Source organism: Anolis carolinensis, unplaced genomic scaffold (genome assembly GCF_035594765.1).
Source record: "Anolis carolinensis isolate JA03-04 unplaced genomic scaffold, rAnoCar3.1.pri scaffold_15, whole genome shotgun sequence".
In the NCBI taxonomy this organism is placed as follows: Eukaryota; Metazoa; Chordata; class Lepidosauria; order Squamata; family Dactyloidae; genus Anolis; species Anolis carolinensis.
In genome coordinates, this window is record NW_026943826.1 from 5,365,163 (window position 1) to 5,388,040 (window position 22,878).

General features: G+C 42.2%; 1 protein-coding gene across 1 annotated transcript in view; it reads right to left on the reverse strand.

Moving 5' to 3' along the window:
• Nucleotides 1–22,878, reverse strand: part of pex14 (peroxisomal biogenesis factor 14) — a 157,202-nt gene that overhangs the window by 6,898 nt on the left and 127,426 nt on the right. Inside the window, exons 5-8 of the mRNA XM_008121524.3 lie at nucleotides 12,737–12,822; nucleotides 10,870–10,972; nucleotides 6,365–6,462; nucleotides 150–241 (exon numbers count right to left, since the gene is read on the reverse strand). Of these exons, the coding sequence (XP_008119731.2) occupies nucleotides 150–241; nucleotides 6,365–6,462; nucleotides 10,870–10,972; nucleotides 12,737–12,822 (379 nt within the window). The remainder of the gene's footprint in view (nucleotides 1–149; nucleotides 242–6,364; nucleotides 6,463–10,869; nucleotides 10,973–12,736; nucleotides 12,823–22,878) is intronic.

Sequence of the window (22,878 nt, forward strand, 5' to 3'; positions counted from 1 at the left end):
CTTCTCCTTAATCTCTCCTTATTATCCAACATATTCTCTTATCCAACGTTCTGTCGGCCCGTTTATGTTGGATAAGTGAGACTCTACTGTAAGAAGAAAATCTGTGAACAATCACATCCTACTTCTCTCTCAACTGTGTGATTTCCTACCTGTTCAGAAGGAGTCCTTTGAGCGAATAGATCTCAGACTTCAATTCGTTGATATTTTGAGACTCCAGGATCCAGTTGGTGGATGTTGTCGCCTGTGATAGAAAAAGAAGGGGAGAATCAGAGACAGGTGAAGGTCAAGCGAAGTTCCGAGTGTGAGACAAAAAACTCCAGAGCATTTCTAAATGCATCTGGGTTTTCTTTTCTCATTACTTGAAATGAAATCGTGTTCTGTTTTGTTTTTATTTTGATGGGACAGAAAGCACCAATGCTGAAAGCAAATGTGTCTCACCAAACTGTGTCGAGTTCATCCATTTTTGTGTTTTGGTTCAGGAAGCTGATGAAGATGAGGGGATTGTTATTCTATGGCCTGGGAAAGTGGATGGGTTTTTCAGTGAAGGAAATGAGGGGAGTCTAGATCCCGTCTGTGAGAATGGGCATAAAAGTGAATCTGCCTCAAGGGTCCAGCACTGGCTGACAAAGACTTTTCGCCTAGTCGTTTCATAGCAACCCCAGATAAGGAGTTGGATGGGCGAGAATGTTCACATGAAAACACACCTGCAGTCGGCAGGAATTCATTTTAAATTAAGAAAATCACAAAGACTCTGTGAGAAACAGCAGTGTGAGAAATCTCACAAGCAAGGGAGTCAAGGTTGCAGACATGACTTCATGGCTTGTGGACCTCATATCCTTTAGAATTCAGATCAGGCAACGTTGCTTAACAGTGAGGATCTCTATCATGTTTCCAGTTCATATTTTAGTCTATAAGATCTTGTGAGTTTGGGTTCATGTTTCAAGAAGTTTCTCTAGTCTTGGTTTCGGATCCATGTTCATGTTTTGTTTCTTGTTTTCCTGGATTTATGCTCATGTTTTGATTCTGTACCTTGTTTTATGGAACACAGTTGGACTGTTTGGATTATTGCCTTTGGAGTGTTTTTTTCTCTATTACCAGTTTGTTTCGGCTTATTAGATAAAGGTTTCCCCTGACGTTAAGTCCAGTCATGTCCGACTCTGGGGGTTGGTGCTCATCTCTATTTCTAAGCCGAAGAGCCTGCGTTGTCCGTAGACACCTCCAAGATCATGTGGTCACTGGCATGACTGCATGGAGCACCATTACTTTCCCGCCGGAGCAGTGCCTATTGATCTACTTTTCAGATCTTTCCTGGTTTTTTCAAACCATTTTTAATTAAGAAGAACATCAAAGTGAGCCCCTACTGCTTTTTATTCCAACACTTTGCACCTTGTCGCTATACCATTCCACGAGAAGTTATAAACGAACTTGTAGCACTTTATCTAAGTTTTAATTCGCAACATATACTGTGCACTTTGCTAATCTACTATTACGGCCACACTGTTTTTAATTCTATGTTTTTAATAAGTGTTTTTTTAATTTTCTGGTTAATATGTAAATGCTACTACTGGTGCATGTTATTGTTTGTTGATGAATTGTATATTGTTATTGTTTTTCTATCTGATATTTCTGTGAACCGCCCCAAGCCCCCTTTGGGAGAGATGGAGGCGGGATACAAATAAACTTAATAATAATAATAATAATAATAATAATAATAATAATAATAATAATAATAATTTTTATTATGACACAGCAAACAAGATAGATATGCTGGATTTCGTATCACAAAGTCACAAGTCGAACACTTCCCAAGTGTCTAGCACTGTGTGATGTATTTTTGGATGATGTGTGCAGATCCCAGTAGCGTGGCCTTTTGCAGTTGACAGATGGTAATTTTGTCAATATCTATTGTTTCCAAATGCCGGCTGAGATCTTTTGGCACGGCACCCGGTGTGCCGATCACCACCGGGACCACCTGCACTGGTTTCTGCCAGTCTTTGAAGTTCAATCTTGAGGTCCTGATAGTGGCTGAGTTTTTCCTGTTGTTTTTCATCAATGCGACTGTCACCTGGGATGGCGACATCAATGATCCAAACCTTTTTCTTTTCCACAACTGCGATGTCTGATGTGTTGTGTTCCAGAACTTTGTCAGTCTGGATTTGGAAGTCCCACAGTATCTTTGCGTGCTCATTTTCCAATACCTTTGCAGGTTTGTGATCTTTACTGCTGGGAGGTGGTACTTGAGGCATAAGTTCCAATGGATCATTGGAACATTGTTGTTGTTGTTGTGTTGTTTTTGTTGTTGTTGTTGTTGTTGTTATTATTATGCATTGCACCTTGTTAACCTTATTCCTCACTCTTAGTCTGAAGATTGAAGTACCAACTATATCGCTCCACGGCATTGAACATGTTTTAATTGTTTGTAAATTGTTGTTGTTGTATGCTTTTCTGAGGTATTTATTGCTGTGTTTGAATTTGTTTTTACTGTTGTATTTTTATATTGTTTGGGCATGGTCCCTTTGTAAGCCTCGCTGAGTCCCCTTGGGGAGATGGGGCAGGATGTAAGAATAAATTATTATTATTATTATTATTATTATTATTATTATTATTATTACTCACATTTGCATGTTTTTGAACTGCTAGGTTGGCAGAAGCTGGAGCTAACAGTGGGTGCTCACTCCACTCCCCGGATTCGAACCTGCGACCTTTCAGTCTGCAAGTTCAGCAACTCAGCACTTTAAAACACTGCACTGCTGGGAGCTTATTACTTATGGACTATTTGTCCCTATTACCTATTGGATTTTGCCTTTCTTCGTTCCTTTTTATATGTGACTAGCTGTGCCCGGCCACGCGTTGCTGTGGCAATGGTGGTATGGGAAATAAAGTATTGAGGAATTGGTGGTAGTTAAGGTAAAGGGTCCCCTGGGATGAGTGGGTTGCTAGGAGACAAAGTGAACAGAGCTTAGCCTTCTAACTGGCAGCAATTGGATAAAAACAATTATTCATCTCCCTCTAATTAGGACTTTATTTTTCTTTTCTTTTTGTTGTATCAACCTAGAGGCATGGATGAGGGATTGTGCTGTCAATTTTCGAGGTTGTGGGGTGTTTACTTTTGTTGTTTTGTCCGCTGCCGTGATGCCATCACTTTTTTATATATATAGATTTTCTCAATAAACTGTTTCATTACTAATTTTGGATTCCTGGTTGGTGTTGAGTCCAAAGTGAAGTATGGCTGGGGTGCAACAGTTTTGGGTTATTTAAAACTTGGAGCATCTTCTTCAAAGCCGTAGCTGGTTTAGTAGCTACTCTTGGCTGTGACCGACTCCGCTCTGTAGTATCTGACAAACACAGACCCGGATGTGCTTTCCCGCAAGGGATGCCTCATTCCCAAAGGCTTTGCCGCGATCTGGGAGCCACCGTTTTGGCTCTCGGTGCTTTTAGAAAGCAACAAAAGCCCATTAACAAGAAGAAAGATTTCCCTTCACTGCAAAAAAAACACCAAAAAGGGGGAGATTCAAATTTCCAAAACACATATGGTGCCAGATGCTGGCGGATTTCAGAAATAAAAGCTGACATCTGGGGCTTTTTAAGTCAGTTCTTTTTAACGCACAGAAAGTGCGAGAAAACACAAGGGCCGGAATCCAAGCCGACGACGCTCTCCACTTAAAGTCAATGTGGATTTTTTTTTAAAAATTGCTTTAAATTTTTCAGAGGGTGCCGGCAGGAGTTTGGAAGCCTTACATCACTGCTGCTTAATTTTCTTTTTTCCTCCTTCTTTGAAAACCCATGTTTATGAGCTCAGCCCAGAGTTTTGTATATATATATATACATAGATACATAAGGTTTCGATCACACAGCAGCAACTGTGCTACCATTTGCAAAAGGGATAAATAAAGAGGGAAATAACTCCATCCTACAAACTAACATGCTTTTTCTCTTCTGAAAGAAAAACTAACATGTGCTCGTCATATTTAACACATCAGACCCAAAGGAGAGAGAAGCCCAATTTCCTGGCCGGGTTTGGAGGAAACCAGATTGGAAGTAAACCAGATAAGCTTTGGGAGCACTTTCCTGCCATTTGGGACAGCTTTATATTCAAGGAAAGCCGTTCCCAATGTTTCTTTTTATTTTCCCACTAGCTTGGGTGCCCAGCGTTGCCTGGGTTCTATTATTATTATTATTATTATTATTATTATTATTATTATTATTATTATTATTATTATTATTATTATATTATGACACAGCAAACAAGATAGATATGCTGGATTTCGTATCACAAAATCACAAGTTGAACACTTCCCAAGCGTCTAGGACTGTGTGATGGATTTTCAGATGATGCGTGCAGATCCCAGTCGGGTGGCCTTTTGCAGTTGGCAGATCGTGATTTTGTCAATGTCTATTGTTTCCAAATGTCGGCTGAGATCTTTTGGCACGGCACCCAGTGTGCCCATCACCACCTGCACTGGTTTCTGCCAGAGTCTTTGAAGTTCAATCTTGAGGTCCTGATAGCGGCTTAGTTTTTCCTGTTGTTTTTGTCAATGCGACTGTAACCTGGGATGGCAACATCAATGATCCAAACCTTTTTCTTTTCCACAACTGTGATGTCTGGTGTGTTGTGTTCCAGAACTTTGTCAGTCTGGATTCGGAAGTCCCACAGTATCTTTGCGTGCTCATTCTCCAATACTTTTGCAGGTTTATGATCCCACCAGTTCTTTGCTGCTGGGAGGTGGTATTTGAAGCATACGTTCCAATGAATCATTTGGGCCACATAGTTGTGCCTCTGTTTGTAGTCTGTCTGTGCGATTTTCTTACAGCAGCTGAGGATAGGATCTATGGTTTCGTCGGTTTCCTTGCACAGTCTGCATTTTGGGTCATCAGCTGATTTTTCGATCTTGGCCTTAATTGCCTTTGTCCTGATGTCTTGCTCCTGGGCTGCAAGGATCAGGCCTTCGGTCTCCTTCTTCAGGGTCCCATTCGTGAGCCAGAGCCAGGTCTTCTCCTTGTCAGCTTTTCCTTCAATTTTGTCAAGGAACTTTCCATGCAATGTTTTGTTGTGCCAGCTGTCAGCTCTAGTTTGTAGTGCGGTTTTCTTGTACTGATTTTTTGTCTGCTGTGCTTTGAGTAGTTTCTGATTTTTGACTTCAATCAAAGCAATTATTATTATTATTATTATTATTATTATTATTATTATTATTATTATTATTATTATATGCATTAATGCATAAGGTTGTGGGTGAACTACAACTCACATCATGCCAGGTGAACCCCAGAAACTCCATCGGTACTTAGTTTGTTATGTTGGAGAAGTTTGCTGCAGATGCATCGTCGCTGATGTTCAGTGTGCTCTCTGGCTATAACAATAACTCCCACTATGGTGAGTCAGTCCCCTGAAGTCCTTCCAATAGTCATAGGAGTTCTGTGTGCCAAGTTTGGTCCCAGTCCTTCATCGATGGAGGTCACCATTGGGTGAACTACAACTCCCAGAAGGGAAGCTCAGTTCTCCCCAAACCCCTCCAGTTTTCAAATTTCAGCATATCAGGTATATGTGCCAAATTTGGTCCAGATCCATCAGTGTTTGGGTTCACAGTGCTCTCTGGATGTAGGTGAACTAGAACTCCCTCAAATCAAGGCAAATTTCCTCCAAAGACCTCCAGTATTTTTTGTTGGTCATGGGGACTCTGTGTGCCAAGTTTGGTCCAATTACATCTTTGGTAGAGTGCAGAGTCCTCATTAATTGCAGGTGAACTATACATCCCACTTTAAGTACTGATGGAGTTCCTTGGGGTCAACCTGGTATGATGTGAGTTGTAGTTCACCCACAACTTTATGCATTTTGACTTTTTCAACGTCATATACCCAATCTAGCTGAAAAACTAGGCTTATACTAGAGTATATACAGTAATCTATATATATAAAAGGGTAATGAAATTTCAGCCTAGGACAAAACAAAAAAACTACACATCCCAGAAACACTAAACTTGGCAGCATAACCCCTCATCCATGCCTCTACGTTGATACAACAAAAAGAAAATAAAAATAAAGTCCTAATTAGAGGGAGAATAATAATTGTTTTTAGCCAATTGCTGCCAGTTAGAAGGATAAGCTCCACCCACTTGGTCTCCTAACAACCCACTCAGCCCAGGGGACAGGCAGAGTTAGGCCTCACTTAGGCCTCTTCCACAGATTATCAGATTTGAACTGGATTATATGGCAGTGTAGACTCAAGGCCCTTCCACACAGCTATATAACCCATTTATAATCTCATATGATCTGCTTTGTACTGGATTATCTGGACTCCACACTGCCAGATAATCCACTTCAGTGTGCATTTTATGCAGCTGTGTAGAAGGGGCCAGGGAGAGTTTACCTTGGAGGCAGCCAGTTCTTGAGTGAGCTCCTGGATCTTCTGCTGCTGCTGAAGGAGAAGCTCTTGGACAGAAGCGAGGGTCGTCTGGAGCTGGGTCACTTTGGCAGAAGAAGAGAGCAAAGAGAAGAGAAGAGAAGGTCTGTTAAAAAGCAGGAGAGACCAGGCAGAGGCCCACGACAAGATCCCTCTGTTCCTCGCAAGGCCTGATTTATCTCCAGCCGTATGCTGACTCTAAGCTGGCCTAATTTATCTGCTCGGTGGGCAATCCACCTGCACTGTATCTAACCTCCCCTATTTCTCCTTTATCTTCCCTTTGTATAGATGTCTATAGCCCACAGTATATCCGTCTGAAACCTCTCCCTTCTAATTATATTGGTTTTATGATTTGCACGGTCTCCGCAAACTCGCACGGCCCGGGTATCGTTTATCTATCTTCCCAAAGGAAGTCTGTCAGATGAGTCCCCGGGAAGGAGCGGAAAGGCAAAGAAGCATCCTCTCCTGACGTTTCACCCACATCTATGGCAGGCATCCTCAGAGGTTGTGAGGTCTGGTCAGTGAGGTTTATATATCTGTGGCCACCTTGATTAGCACTGAATGGCCTTGCAGCTTCAAAGCCTGGCTGTTTCCTGCCTGGAGGAATCCTTTGTTGGGAGGTGTTAGCTGGTCCTGATTGTTTCTTGTCTGGAATTCCCCTTTGAAGCTGACACAAAACAATCAGGACCAGCTAACACCTCTCAACAAAGGATTCTTTCTCGCACCCTGAACATCATTCCAGAGAGACATAAACTCTACGTGCCTCGTTTCCAACAGACCTCACAACCTCTGAGGATGCCTGCCATAGATTCCAGCTTGATTAGCATAGAGTGGTCTTTCAGCTTCAAAGCTTGTCTGCTTCCTGTCTGGGGGAATCCTTTGTTGGGAATTTCAGACAGGGAACAATCAGGACAAGCTAACACTTCCCGACCAAGGATTCCCCCAGGCAGGAAGCAGCCAGGCTTTGAAGCTGCAAGGCTATTCATTGCTAATCAAAGTGGCCAATGGCAACATTCACACCTGCCTCCAACAGACAAGAGTTCTTTCTCCCACCCTGGACTTTCCACATGTATATAAAACCCACTTGCCTAGTTTCCAACAGACCTCACAACCTCTGAGGATGCCTGGCATAGATGTGGGCGAAACGTCAGGAGAGAATGCTTCAGGAACATTACCAGATTCCGGTTGTGAAAGCCTTCGACGAACGCATTGAACATCTCTATGGGGAGAACCCATACGTTCGCACAACACACTGCAGTCAACACATTCATGTTTTGCGACACACAGTTTGGAAAGTGAGAAGAGCGGGATATAAATGTAGTAATTAATTAATTAATTAATTAATTAATCATGTCCAGGGTGAGAGAAATAACTCTTCTCTGCCACCTTGATTAGCATTGAATGGCCTTGCAGCTTCAAAGCCTGGGGGGGAATCCTTTGTTGGGAGGTGTCAGCTGGCCCTGATTGTTTCTGGTCTTCAATTCCCATCTTTTTTGAGTGTCGCTCTTTATTTACTGTCCTGATTTTAGCGTTTTCTAATGCTGGCAGCTGGATTTTATTTATTTATTTATTACAATACAGTAGAATCTCACTTATCCAACATAAACAGGCCGGCAGAATGTTGGATATTATTAATATTACATGTAATATATAATATATACAGTAGAGTCTCACTTATCCATGCCTCGCTTATCCAAGCCATTTTTGTAGTCAATGTTTTCAATATATTGTGATATTTTGGTGCTAAATTCATAAATACAGTAATTACAACATAGCATTACTGTGTATTGAACTACTTTTTCTGTCAAATTTGTTGTATAACATGAAGTTCTGGTGCTTAATTTGTAAAATCATAACCTAATTTGATGTTTAATAGGCTTTTCCTTAATCCCTCCTTATTATCCAAGATATTCGCTTATCCAAGCTTCTGCTGGCCCGTTTAGCTTGGATAAGTGAGACTCTACTGTAATTAATATTATTATATTGTATTATTAGTATTATATTGTATTACAAAATAATATTATTAATATTATATGCATATACAATATATTATAATATTACAGTAGAGTCTCGCTTATCCAACGTAAACGGGCCGGCAGAATGTTGGATATTATTAATATTACATGTAATATATAATATATAATTAATATTATTATATTGTATTATTAGTATTATATTGTATTACAAAATAATATTACGAATATTATATGCATATACAATATATTATAATATTACAGTAGAGTCTCGCTTATCCAACGTAAATGGGCTGGCAGAATGTTGGATATTATTAATAATATTACATGTAATATATAATTAATATTATTATATTGTATTACAAAATAATATTATTAATATTATATGCATATACAATATATTATAATATTACAGTAGAGTCTCGCTTATCCAATGTAAGCGGGCCAGCAGAATGTTGGATAAGTGAATATGTTGGATAATATGGAGGGATTAAGGAAAAGCCTATTAAACATCAAATTAGGTTATGATTTTACAAATGAAGCACCAAAACATCATGTTATACAACAAATTTGACAGAAAAATTAGTTCAATACACATTAATGCTATGTAGTAATTACTGTATTTACAAATTTAGCACCAAAATATCATGATATATTGAAAATATTGACTACAAAAATGGCTTGGATAATCCAGAATGTTGGATAAGTGAGATTCTACTGTACTTATATCTCGCCCTTCTCACCCATAGGGGACTCAGGGCGGCTTACAATAAAACACAATATAAAAATATTACAGACAATTTAATCAATTAAAATTAAATACATTACACATTGATAAAATACACATATAAATACACAATGGGTGCATTTCAAGTCTGATAACTGGTCTGTCATTGAATTCTAGGATGGTAATAATTGATGCTGCTGTTATTTTGTTCACATCAGACCTCACACCCTGTAAGCATGCCTGCCATAGATGTGGGCGAAACGTCAGGAGAGAATGCTTCTGGCACATTGCCATAAAGTTTGGAATATTCACAGCGACCCAGTGATTCTGGCCATGAACGCCTTCGACAACACATCAGACCTTACAACCTGTAAAGATGCCTGCCATAGTTGTGGGTGAAACATCAGAAGAGAATGCCATACTGCCCGGAAAATTCACAGCGACCCAGTGATTCTGGCCATGAAAGCCTTCCACAACACATCAGACCTCACAACCTGTAAAGATGCCTGCCATAGATGTGGGCAAAACGTCAGGAGAGAATGCTTCTGGCACATTGCCATACAGTCTGGAAAATTCACAGCGACCCAGTGATTCTGGCCATGAAAGCCTTCGACAACACATCAGACCTCACAACCTGTAAGGATGCCTGCCATAGATGTGGGCAAAACATCAGGAGAGAATGCTTCTGGAACATGGACATATATTCCTCACAACCTCTGAGGATGCCTGCCACAGATGTGGGCGAAACGTCAGGAGAGAAGGCTTCTGGCACATTGCCATACAGTCTGGAAAATTCACAGCGACCCAGTGATTCTGACCATGAAAGCCTTCGACAACACATCAGCCCTCACAACCTGTAAAGATGCCTGCCATAGATGTGGGCAAAACGTCAGGAGAGAATGCTTCTGGCACATGGCCATACAGCCTGGAAAACTCACAGCAACCTAGTGATTCTGGCCACGAAAGCCTTCGACAACACATCAGGCCTCACACCTTGGAAGCATGCCTGCCATAGATGTGGGCGAAACATCAGGAGAGAATGCCATACAGCCCGGAAAACTCACAGCAACCCATATATGTGTTGTGATTTAGGGGCACGACCGAAGTAGCAACTCACCCAAAAACTATCAAGCATTCCTCCTCTGAGAAAATCCCATTTCTTAGAAAGAATACTGATGAGCGGAAGCGAGGAATTGCTTTATTAAAACTGCAGGTTTTTTTATTATAAAAGATTCTAATTCCGAGCTTCTTTCCAGTAAACAGCTTCATAAGAAAAAAATTCCAGCGGCATGACAGGTAGCAGCTAATCTAGGTCATTGGCGGGATCAGCGGGTAATGAAAAGGTGCCCTATAGAGTCAATAACGGAGAAGGTTGTGGGGGTCGGGGGGAAGGCTCCGTAATTACAGACTCTCTTGACCCCACTGCGGATCCTCAGAAGGAAAAGGCCGAGGCAAAAGAAAAGCAGCCCGGCCCCAAAGAGAAAACCTCCGAGAAGCAGAAATTAAAAATGAACTTTACAGCCCCTTCGCCAAGGCTGTCATTTTATTCCCCTTATTAATATTCTGAGGTTGGGAGCCTTTCCGTAAAAACATAATTAATTGAGGCCGCGCCGACAGTAAACAAGCAATTTCAAATTAAACCGAAATGACGGCGGCTTCATTTGCAAATGTGAACAGATTTCTCAGAGCAGATAAATGAAGTCACCACGTAAAGCGGAGGGGGGGGGGGAGGGCTTGGAGGGGCAGCGATGGATGGGATCATTAATCTTCACCTGTCTGCGTCACGCTGCCACTCATCTCGGAGACGCTCGTCTCGATCCTCTGGAGCTGCTTCCTGTCTTCTTTGCCGCCCATGATCAGAGGGAGCAGGTATTTCTGCAGAAAAGGAAAGGAAAAGCAAACACGGAATGACTTCGACGTGGAGTGACTTTGCTTGCAACGTGGCAATCAGTCCAAACCACATAACCCCGGTGGCGCAGTGTGTTAAAGCACTGAGCTGCTGAACTTGCAGACCGAAAGATTGCAGGTTCGAATCCGGAGAGCGGAGTGAGCGCCCACTGTTAGCCCCAGCTTCTGCCAACCTAGCAGTTCAAAAACATGCAAATGCGAGTATATCAATAGGTACCGAATAAATAGTTCCGGTTAGTTATTAGTTGCCACAACTACTGCACTTTATCACACTCCACTCTCATTGATTGAACTCTGTAATGAGATCTTTAATTCCCTGCTGAATTTTTCTTACAGTTTGTATATTATTTATTGTACTGTTTAATGCTTTATGATTTGTTGTTTTATTTATATTTTGTTATATTGTATTGTTCTGGGCATGTCCCCATGTAAGCCGCCCCGAGTCCCCGTTGGGGAGATGGTGGCGGGGTATAAATAAAGTTTATTATTACAGCAGAGTCTCACTTATCCAACATAAACGGGCCAGCAAAAAGTTGGATAAGCGAATATGTTGGATAATAAGGAGGGATTAAGGAAAAGCCTATTACACATCAAATTAAGTTATAATTTTACAAATTAAGCACTAAAATATAATGTTTAACAACAAATTTGACAGAAAAAGTAGTTCAATACGCAGTAATGCCATGTAGTAATTACTGTATTTACGAATTTAGCACCAAAATATCATGATGTATTGAAAACATTGACTACAAAAATGGCTTGGATAATCCAGAACGTTGGATAAGCGAGTGTTGGATAAGTGAGACTATTATTATTATTATTATTATTATTATTATTATTATTATTATTATGTTCAGACTCTAATGTTCTAATGTTGATGTTTTAAGTTGTTTTGTATGTTTATACTATTTTACCTGTTTTACATTGGTTTAATATGGAGCCTCCAGTGGCCTAGGGGATAAAAGCCTTGTGACTTGAAGGTTGGGTTGCTGACCTGAAGGCTGCCAGGTTCAAATCCCACCCGGGAAGAGTGAGGATGAGCTTCCTCTGTCAGCTCCAGCTCCATGCAGGGACATGAGAGAAGCCTCCCGCAAGGATGGTAAAAATATCAAAACATCCGGGCATCCCCTGGGCAACGTCCTTGCAGACGGCCAATTCTCTCACTCCAGAAGTAACTCCGGTTGCTCCTGACACGAAAAAAAAATTGGTTTAATTAAGCTGTATTTTATTGTGCATTGAAACTGGGCTTGTCCCCATGTGAGCCACCCCGAGTCCCCTCTGGGGAGATGGGAGCGGGATATAAAAATAAAGTTATTATTATTATTATTATTATCGCTCTGGCAGGAAGGTTTCGGCACTCCATGCAGTTATGCTGGCCACATGACCTTGGAGGTGTCTATGGACAACACTGGCTCTTCAGCTTAGAAATGGAGATGAGCCCCAACCCCCAGAGTCGAACACGACTGGACTTAATGTCAGGGCAAAACCTTTACCTTTACTAGATAATAATAATAATAATAATAATAATAATAATAATAATAATAATAATAATAATAATAATAATATACAGTGGATATTTGGCTTAGAAATTGAGATGAGCACCAACCCCCAGAGTCGGACACAACAGCTTTTGGGGTTGTCCTGATGTAAAGAGAGGATCCTAGCAGTAGTGACGTTGCAGTTCAATGGAATCAAAGGAAATAAAAGTCAAAATATCTGATGGGTGAGTACCTTGTAGAGCTGATGGAAGCCGAAAGCAATGCCGGCCATGATGATCGCTAGAGCGCCATAATCCCGCCATCGGGAGCTTGGGGGACCTGGAAAACAACAGCATAATAATAATAATAATAATTACAATAATAACTTGGGAAGTGTCCGACATGTGATCCAATACAACAGCCAGCAGAGTGTCTGCTGTGGACTCATCTTGTTGTGTTTCAAATAATAATAATAATAATAATAATAATAATAATAATAATAATAATAATAATAATAATAATAATACAAAAAAAATCTCGGCTATCAAACATCTAAGAATTCTCACAAAATTTCACATCTGATGTACATGGATGACCTGAAGCTGTATGGGAAAACGGAAACTGAAATCAAGTCTTTGACCAACACTGTCCGAATTTTTAGCACTGATATCAGCATGGAGTTGTTCGACAGTGGCATTGAAGAAGGGAAAAATCATTGAAAGTGAGGGCATAAATATGCCTAATGGCCAAACAATAAAGTGTCACCAGCCAGAGGCCTATAATAATCTGGGCATATTACAGCTGGACAACATCAAGCATGAACATGTGAACACTGTGGTCAGCAAAGAATACACACAAAGGGTCAGAAAAATTCTCAAAAGCAAGCTCAATGGAGGCAACACCATCAAGGCCATAAACACCTGGGCCATACCTGTCATAAGATATACTGCTGGCTTTATGAACTGGACACAGATGGAACTGGACAATTTGGACAGAAAAACAAGAAAACTCATGACCATTCATCATTCACTGCACCCTCATAGTGATGTTGACCGGCTATATCTGCCTAGAAGATCAGGGGGCAGAGGACTCTTGCAAGTAAAACAAGCAGTCAAAGAAGAAGAACATGCCCTGGCAGAATATGTAAAGCAAAGTGAAAAACCTGCTTTGACTGAAGTCAAAAATCAGAAACTCCTCAAAACACAGCAGACAAAGAATCAGTACAAGAAAACCACACTACAAACTAGAGCTGACAGCTGGCACAACAAAAAATTGCATGGAAAGTTCCTTGACAAAATTGAAGGAAAAGCTGATAAGGAGAAGACCTGGCTCTGGCTCACGAATGGGACCCTGAAGAAGGAGACAGAAGGCCTGATCCTTGCAGCCCAGGAGCAAGACATCAGGACAAAGGCAATTCAGGCCAAGATCGAAAAATCAGCTGATGACCTAAAATGCAGACTGTGCAAGGAAACCGACGAAACCATGGATCATATCCTCAGCTGCTGTAAGAAAATTGCACAGACAGACTACAAACAGAGGCACAACTATGTGGCCCAAATGATTCATTGGAACTTATGCCTCAGGTACCACCTCCCAGCAGTAAAGAACTGGTGGGATCACAAACCTGCAAAAGCCTTGGAAAATGAGCACGCAAAGATACTGTGGGACTTCCGAATCCAGACTGACAAAGTTCTGGAACACAACACACCAGACATCACAGTTGTGGAAAAGAAAAAGGTTTGGATCATTGATGTCGCCATCCCAGGTGACAGTCGCATTGACGAAAAACAACAGGAAAAACTCAGCCGCTATCAGGACCTCAAGATCGAACTTCAAAGACTCTGGCAGAAACCAGTGCAGGTGGTCCCGGTGGTGATGGGCACACTGGGTGCCGTGCCAAAAGATCTCAGCCGGCATTTGGAAACAATGGACATTGACAGGGAAATTAAGCAAGCTGCCACCTTGGAAGTGTTCAGGAAGAGCCTGAAAACCTGGCTCTTCAAACAGGCCTTTGAAGAAGTACCGCCCACTGTTCGCTAAACCCTGGTTCTAGTGGGTTCTTCTGACCAGTTGTACCTCTTAGTTAACTCCCTGATATAGCCTCAGTGTTCACCCCAGTCTAAGGCTCTTCCCATGACCTTGTAGCACCTTAACTTCCTTCTTGTTTACAAGTTCCACTCAGTGCACTTTGCCCAGCTCATTTTATGTTTTTATTGCTGTGTTTCTCAAGTGTTTTATAATGATTGTGATTTTTAATGCCTTTTAAATTTATTTGTGTGTTTTTGTATTTGATATTATTGTATGTTGGTTTTATATCTGTAAGCTGCCCCGAGTCCCTCTGGGGAGATGGTGGCGGGGTACAAAAATAAAATTATTATTATAATTATTATAAAATTACGATCTGCCAACTGCAAAAGGCCACCCTGCTGGGATCTGGACGCATCATCCGAAAATACATCACACAGTTCTAGACACTTGGGAAGTGTTCGACTTGTGATTTTATGAAACGAAATCCAGCATATCTATCTTGTTTGCTGTGTCATACAATAATAATAATAATACAGTAGAGTCTCACTTATCCAAGACTCGCTTATCCAAGGTTCCGGATTATCCAAGGCATTTTTGTAGTCAATGTTTTCAATATATCATGATATTTTGGTGCTAAATTCGTAAATACAGTAATTACTGTATCATCCGAAAATACATCACACAGTCCTAGACATTTGGGAAGTGTCTGACTTATGATTTCGTGAAATGAAATCCAGCATATCTATCTTGTTGTATCATACAACGTCATTGTGTCAATATAATAATAATAATAATAATTTATTTATTACCCATCTCTCCTTGTGGGTTAGTGAGAAGTGTATATGACGTTTTTGTATTTTCACCATTATGCTTTTTATTCCAGTCGGCAAACAGCAGAGCTTTGAGAAAATCCTCTTTGAAAGAATGTTCCGGACATCCATTTCTGCCCCATTTTCCCCTTGCGTTGGCATCTAGGCAAACTCCGAACACACCTGTGGGTCCCGTCCCTCCTCCCAATTCCGCTAATTCCATCATCGGAGGCCTTTCACCTCTCCCATCTCTCCCTCCGCTTCAGCAATGCTTACACTAAGAACATTTTATTGCCCCCTGGTTTTCATTATTAATGAAAAGGGACCGGGATGATCTTTCGGAAAGTTCAGAGAGTCTATAAAGACGAGGAGCCGAAATGCCATTTTACTCGTTTTAGGGACGTGTGAAACAATTCTGTCTTGTGGCAAAAAAATAAAGGCATCAAAGAAGAGAAGAAGCAAGAGGAGCCGGGGAAAGAAATCCCTGCAAGGAATCGGGTCTGTGCCAGCTTCTTTGGCACAGAAAGCGACATCAATAGACGAGGATCCAAGCTGGAGAAGAATTGCCAAAAATTATTATAGACGTCCTTCAGGATTTTGCTCATCAGTAGAGCTTTTGTAGTGATAGATACACATCTTGAGACATTTGAGCAATCACCGACAAAGAGTGGCAAAGAGAAATATAATAATAATAATAATAATAATAATAATAATAATAATAATAATAATAATCAATACAAGAAAACCGCACTACAAACTAGAGCTGACAGCTGGAACAACAAAACATTGCATAGAAAGTTCCTTGACAAAATTGAAGGAAAAGCTGATAAGGAGAAGACCTGGCTCTGGCTCACGAATGGGACCCTGAAGAAGGAGACAGAAGGCCTGATCCTTGCAGCCCAGGAGCAAGACATCAGGACAAAGGCAATTCAGGCCAAGATCGAAAAATCAGCTGATGACCCAAAATCCAGACTGTGCAAGGAAACCGACGAAACCATTGATCATATCCTCAGCTGCTGTAAGAAAATTGCACAGACAGAGTACAAACAGAGGCACAACTACGTGGTCCAAATGATTCATTGGAACTTATGCCTCAGGTACCACCTCCCAGCAGTAAAGAACTGGTGAGATCACAAACCTGCAAAAGTATTGGAAAATGAGCACGCAAAGATACTGTGGGACTTCCGAATCCAGACTGACAAAGTTCTGGAACACAACACACCAGACATCACAGTTGTGGAAAAGAAAAAGGTTTGGATCATTGATGTCACCATCCCAGGTGACAGTCGCATTGACAAAAAACAACAGGAAAAACTCAGCCGCTATCAGGACCTCAAGATTGAACTGCAAAGACTCTGGCAGAAACCAGTGCAGGTAATTACTGTATTTATGAATTTAGCACCGAAATATCACAATATATTGAAAACATTGACTACAAAAATGGCTTGGATAATCCAGAACCTTGGATAAGCGAGGCTTGGATAAGTGAGACTCTACTGTATATAAAAGGGTAATGAAATTTCGGCCTAGGACAAAACAACAAAACTACACATCCCAGAAACACTAAACTTGGCAGCACAACCCCTCATCCATGCCTCTAGGTTCATACAACAAAAAGAAAAGAAAAAGAAAGTCCTAATTAGAGGGAGAGGAATAATTTTTTTTATCCAATTGCTGCAATTGCTAGCAACCCACTCAGCCCAGGGGACAGGCAGAGTTAGGCCTCACTTAGGCCTCTTCTACACTGCCTATAAAATGCAGATTATCAGATTTGAACTGGATTATATGGCAGTGTAGACTCAAGGCCCTTCCACACAGCTATATAACCCATTTATAATCTTATATTATCTGCTTTGAACTGGATTATCTTGACTCCACACTGCCATATAATCCACTTCAGTGTGCATTTTATACAGCTGTGTAGATGGGGGCTCATACTTCGCCACAGCAACACGTGGCCGGGCACAGCTAGTGACTATATATTATAGCTGTCCGAAGTACTCTATTAGTGAAGTGGAGGGAAAGTAGGAACCAGCCCCGTCTTTCTTGTTACCATCCTGGTTACGGACATCCGTGAAGACGTCCCATCAACATCCAAGGAAAGGCAAGGGCTCCTGCCTCCCTTCTCCGCTCCGGACCTCCCTGGAATCTGCACATAATGAAGGGGGTTTAGGGGAGGAGGGGGAAATGTATCTCAACCCCATCAATCACTGAAACACTTACAGTCAGATTTGTCCTCAACTCCGGGCTTAAAGTGTTCCATAAACGCCTGCCGCATCCCTCCTGCCTCCTCTCTCCTTCGCTCCCCCTCTCTTTCTGAGTTTGGGAGACTGTTTAAACTAGTCAGGTTGAGTGATGCTTCCCGCGACTAATCGCGTGTCAAATAAAAGATATTTTATGTAATAAATTACCGCTACAAGTAATTCAGATGTCATTTATCAGTTTTATTATCAGTCAACCCAAGTCTTGTTTCTCTATATTAATCAAAATCAAGGAGTTGGAGGATCGTAGTGATGGTGGCGGGGTTTGTCTTTTCCCAAGGAGCAATTCTGACACCTTTTTGGCAAAGAGACAGACTTGATGGAGACAGAGCCACCCAAAAGGAGAGATTTGCATGCAAGGAATGCAAGGACAAACTCCAAAGCAAGCGATAAGACAGTGGTTCTCGACCTGGGGTCCCCAGATGTTTTCGACCACCAACTCCCAAAAATCCTAACAGCTGGTAAACTGGCTGGGATTTGCAAGCCAAAAACATCTGGTTGAGAACCACTAGGTTAGGAAATCTGAAGCTCCTCTACATCTACATCTCCTTCAAGGTCTGAACTTGGAGATGTAGGACTTTAGCAAGAGGTCCCAAGGATGGTGGCTCTTCTACATCTACATCTCCTTCAAGGTCTGAACTTGGAGGTGTAGGACTTTAGCAAGAGGTCCCAAGGATGGTGACTCCTCTACATCTACATCTCCTTCAAGGTCTGAACTTGGAGGTGAAGGACTTGAGCAAGAGGTCCCAAGGATGGTGGCTCCTCTACATCTACATCTCCTTCAAGGTCTGAACTTGGAGATGTAGGACTTGAGCAAGAGGTCCCAAGGATGGTGGCTCCTCTACATCCACATCTCCTTCAAGGTCTGAACTTGGAGATGTAGGACTTGAGCAAGAGATCCCAAGGATGGTGACTCCTCTACATCTCCATCTCCTTCAAGGTCTGAACTTGGAGATGTAGAACTTGGAGATGTAGGACTTGAGCAAGAGGTCCCAAGGATGGTGGCTCCTCTACATCTATATCTCCTTCAAGGTCTGAACTTGGAGATGTAGGACTTTAGCAAGAGGTCTCAAGGATGGTGGCTCCTCTACATCTATATCTCCTTCAAGGTCTGAACTTGGAGATGTAGGACTTGAGCAAGAGGTCCCAAGGATGGTGGCTCCTCTACATCTATATCTCCTTCAAGGTCTGAACTTGGAGATGTAGGACTTGAGCAAGAGGTCCCAAGGATGGTGGCTCCTCTACATCTATATCTCCTTCAAGGTCTGAACTTGGAGATGTAGGACTTTAGCAAGAGGTCTCAAGGATGGTGACTCCTCTGCATCTACATCTCCTTCAAGGTCTGAACTTGGAGATGTAGGACTTGAGCAAGAGGTCCCAAGGATGGTGACTCCTCTGCATCTACATCTCCTTCAAGGTCTGAACTTGGAGGTGAAGGACTTGAGCAAGAGGTCCCAAGGATGGTGGCTCCTCTACATCTACATCTCCTTCAAGGTCTGAACTTGGAGATGTAGGACTTGAGCAAGAGGTCCCAAGGATGGTGGCTCCTCTACATCCACATCTCCTTCAAGGTCTGAACTTGGAGATGTAGGACTTGAGCAAGAGATCCCAAGGATGGTGACTCCTCTACATCTCCATCTCCTTCAAGGTCTGAACTTGGGGATGTAGAACTTGGAGATGTAGGACTTGAGCAAGAGGTCCCAAGGATGGTGGCTCCTCTACATCTATATCTCCTTCAAGGTCTGAACTTGGAGATGTAGGACTTTAGCAAGAGGTCTCAAGGATGGTGACTCCTCTGCATCTACATCTCCTTCAAGGTCTGAACTTGGAGATGTAGGACTTGAGCAAGAGGTCCCAAGGATGGTGACTCCTCTGCATCTACATCTCCTTCAAGGTCTGAACTTGGAGGTGAAGGACTTGAGCAAGAGGTCCCAAGGATGGTGGCTCCTCTACATCTACATCTCCTTCAAGGTCTGAACTTGGAGATGTAGGACTTTAGCAAGAGGTCCCAAGGATGGTGACTCCTCTGCATCTACATCTCCTTCAAGGTCTGAACTTGGAGATGTAGGACTTTAGCAAGAGGTCCCAAGGATGGTGACTCCTCTGCATCTACATCTCCTTCAAGGTCTGAACTTGGAGGTGAAGGACTTGAGCAAGAGGTCCCAAGGATGGTGGCTCCTCTACATCTACATCTCCTTCAAGGTCTGAACTTTGAGATGTAGGACTTGAGCAAGAGGTCCCAAGGATGGTGACTCCTCTACATCTACATCTCCTTCAAGGTCTGAACTTGGAGATGTAGGACTTGAGCAAGAGATCCCAAGGATGGTGACTCCTCTACATCTACATGTCCTTCAAGGTCTCAACTTGGAAATGTAGGACTTGAGCAAGAGATCCCAAGGATGGCGACTCCTCTACATCTACATGTCCTTCAAGGTCTCAACTTGGAGATGTAGGACTTGAGCAAGAGATGTAGGACTTTAGCAAGAGATCCCAAGGATGGTGACTCCTCTGCATCTACATCTCCTTCAAGGTCTCAACTTGGAGATGTACGACTTTAGCAAGAGGTCCCAAGGATGGTGACTCCTCTGCATCTACATCTCCTTCAAGGTCTCAACTTGGAGATGTACGACTTTAGCAAGAGATCCCAAGGATGGTGACTCCTCTGCATCTACAACTCCTTCAAGGTCTCAACTTGGAGATGTACGACTTTAGCAAGAGATCCCAAGGATGGTGACTCCTCTGCATCTACATCTCCTTCAAGGTCTCAACTTGGAGATGTACGACTTTAGCAAGAGGTCCCAAGGATGGTGACTCCTCTGCATCTACATCTCCTTCAAGGTCTGAACTTGGAGATGTAGGACTTGAGCAAGAGGTCCCAAGGATGGTGACTCCTCTACATCTACATGTCCTTCAAGGTCTGAACTTGGAAATGTAGGACTTGAGCAAGAGGTCCCAAGGATGGTGACTCCTCTACATCTACATCTCCTTCAAGGTCTGAACTTGGAGATGTAGGACTTTAGCAAGAGGTTCCAAGGATGGTGACTCCTCTACGTCTACATCTCCTTCAAGGTCTGAACTTGGAGATGTAGGACTTGAGCAAGAGGTTCCAAGGATGGTGACTCCTCTACGTCTACATCTCCTTCAAGGTCTGAACTTGGAGATGTAGGACTTGAGCAAGAGGTTCCAAGGATGGTGACTCCTCTATGTCTACATCTCCTTCAAGGTCTGAACTTGGAGATGTAGGACTTTAGCAAGAGGTCCCAAGGATGGTGACTCCTCTACATCTACATCTCCTTCAAGGTCTGAACTTTGGAGATGTAGGACTTTAGCAAGAGGTTCCAAGGATGGTGACTCCTCTACGTCTACATCTCCTTCAAGGTCTGAACTTGGAGATGTAGGACTTGAGCAAGAGGTCCCAAGGATGGTGACTCCTCTGCATCTACATCTCCTTCAAGGTCTGAACTTGGAGATGTAGGACTTGAGCAAGAGGTCCCAAGGATGGTGACTCCTCTACATCTACATCTCCTTCAAGGTCTGAACTTGGAGATGTAGGACTTTAGCAAGAGGTTCCAAGGATGGTGACTCCTCTACGTCTACATCTCCTTCAAGGTCTGAACTTGGAGATGTAGGACTTGAGCAAGAGGTTCCAAGGATGGTGACTCCTCTACGTCTACATCTCCTTCAAGGTCTGAACTTGGAGATGTAGGACTTGAGCAAGAGGTTCCAAGGATGGTGACTCCTCTATGTCTACATCTCCTTCAAGGTCTGAACTTGGAGATGTAGGACTTTAGCAAGAGGTCCCAAGGATGGTGACTCCTCTACATCTACATCTCCTTCAAGGTCTGAACTTTGGAGATGTAGGACTTTAGCAAGAGGTTCCAAGGATGGTGACTCCTCTACGTCTACATCTCCTTCAAGGTCTGAACTTGGAGATGTAGGACTTGAGCAAGAGGTTCCAAGGATGGTGACTCCTCTACGTCTACATCTCCTTCAAGGTCTGAACTTGGAGATGTAGGACTTGAGCAAGAGGTTCCAAGGATGGTGACTCCTCTACGTCTACATCTCCTTCAAGGTCTGAACTTGGAGATGTAGGACTTGAGCAAGAGGTTCCAAGGATGGTGACTCCTCTACGTCTACATCTCCTTCAAGGTCTGAACTTGGAGATGTAGGACTTGAGCAAGAGGTCCCAAGGATGGTGACTCCTCTATGTCTACATCTCCTTCAAGGTCTGAACTTGGAGATGTAGGACTTTAGCAAGAGGTTCCAAGGATGGTGACTCCTCTACGTCTACATCTCCTTCAAGGTCTGAACTTGGAGATGTAGGACTTGAGCAAGAGGTTCCAAGGATGGTGACTCCTCTACGTCTACATCTCCTTCAAGGTCTGAACTTGGAGATGTAGGACTTGAGCAAGAGGTTCCAAGGATGGTGACTCCTCTATGTCTACATCTCCTTCAAGGTCTGAACTTGGAGATGTAGGACTTTAGCAAGAGGTCCCAAGGATGGTGACTCCTCTACATCTACATCTCCTTCAAGGTCTGAACTTTGGAGATGTAGGACTTTAGCAAGCAGCAGAGTTTTGTGGGGAAGGAGTTGCCAAGCTCATTCATCGTTATGATAAGTGCCTAGATTTGAATGGTGACTTTGTTGAGAATTGATATTTGGATGTAGCTTTCAACTGCAAATAGTAAATGTTTTCTCCTATACTTTGTTCATTTTTAATTCCAAAACGTAATCTACTTTCTGGGTAACCCTTGTATATACAGTAGAATCTTGCTTATTCGACATAATCGGGCCAGCAGAACGTTGGATAAGCAAAAATGTTGCATAATAAGGAGTTATTAAGGAACAACTATTAAACAAATTAAGCACCAAAACATCATGTTTTACAACAAACCAAAGAAAAAGCAGTTCAATACATAGTAACGTTATGTAGTAATTACCGTATTTATGAATTTAGTACCAAAACATCGCAATGTATTGAGAACATTGACTACAAAAACATTGGCTACTAAAAGGCAAACTGTGTTGGATAATCCAGAATGTTGGATAAGTGAATGTTGGATAAGTGAGACTCTACTGTATATGTGTATGTGTGTGTTATTTATATATATTTATATACTAGTTGTGCCCGGCCATGCGTTGCTGTGGCAAAGTATAGTGGTATGGGAAATAAAGCAATGAGGAACTGGTGGTAGTTAAGGTAAAGGGTAAAGGTGCCGGCCTGTTTATGTTGGATAAGTGAGATTCTACTGTATATTTATAATCTTATATTATCTGCTTAGAACTGGATTATATG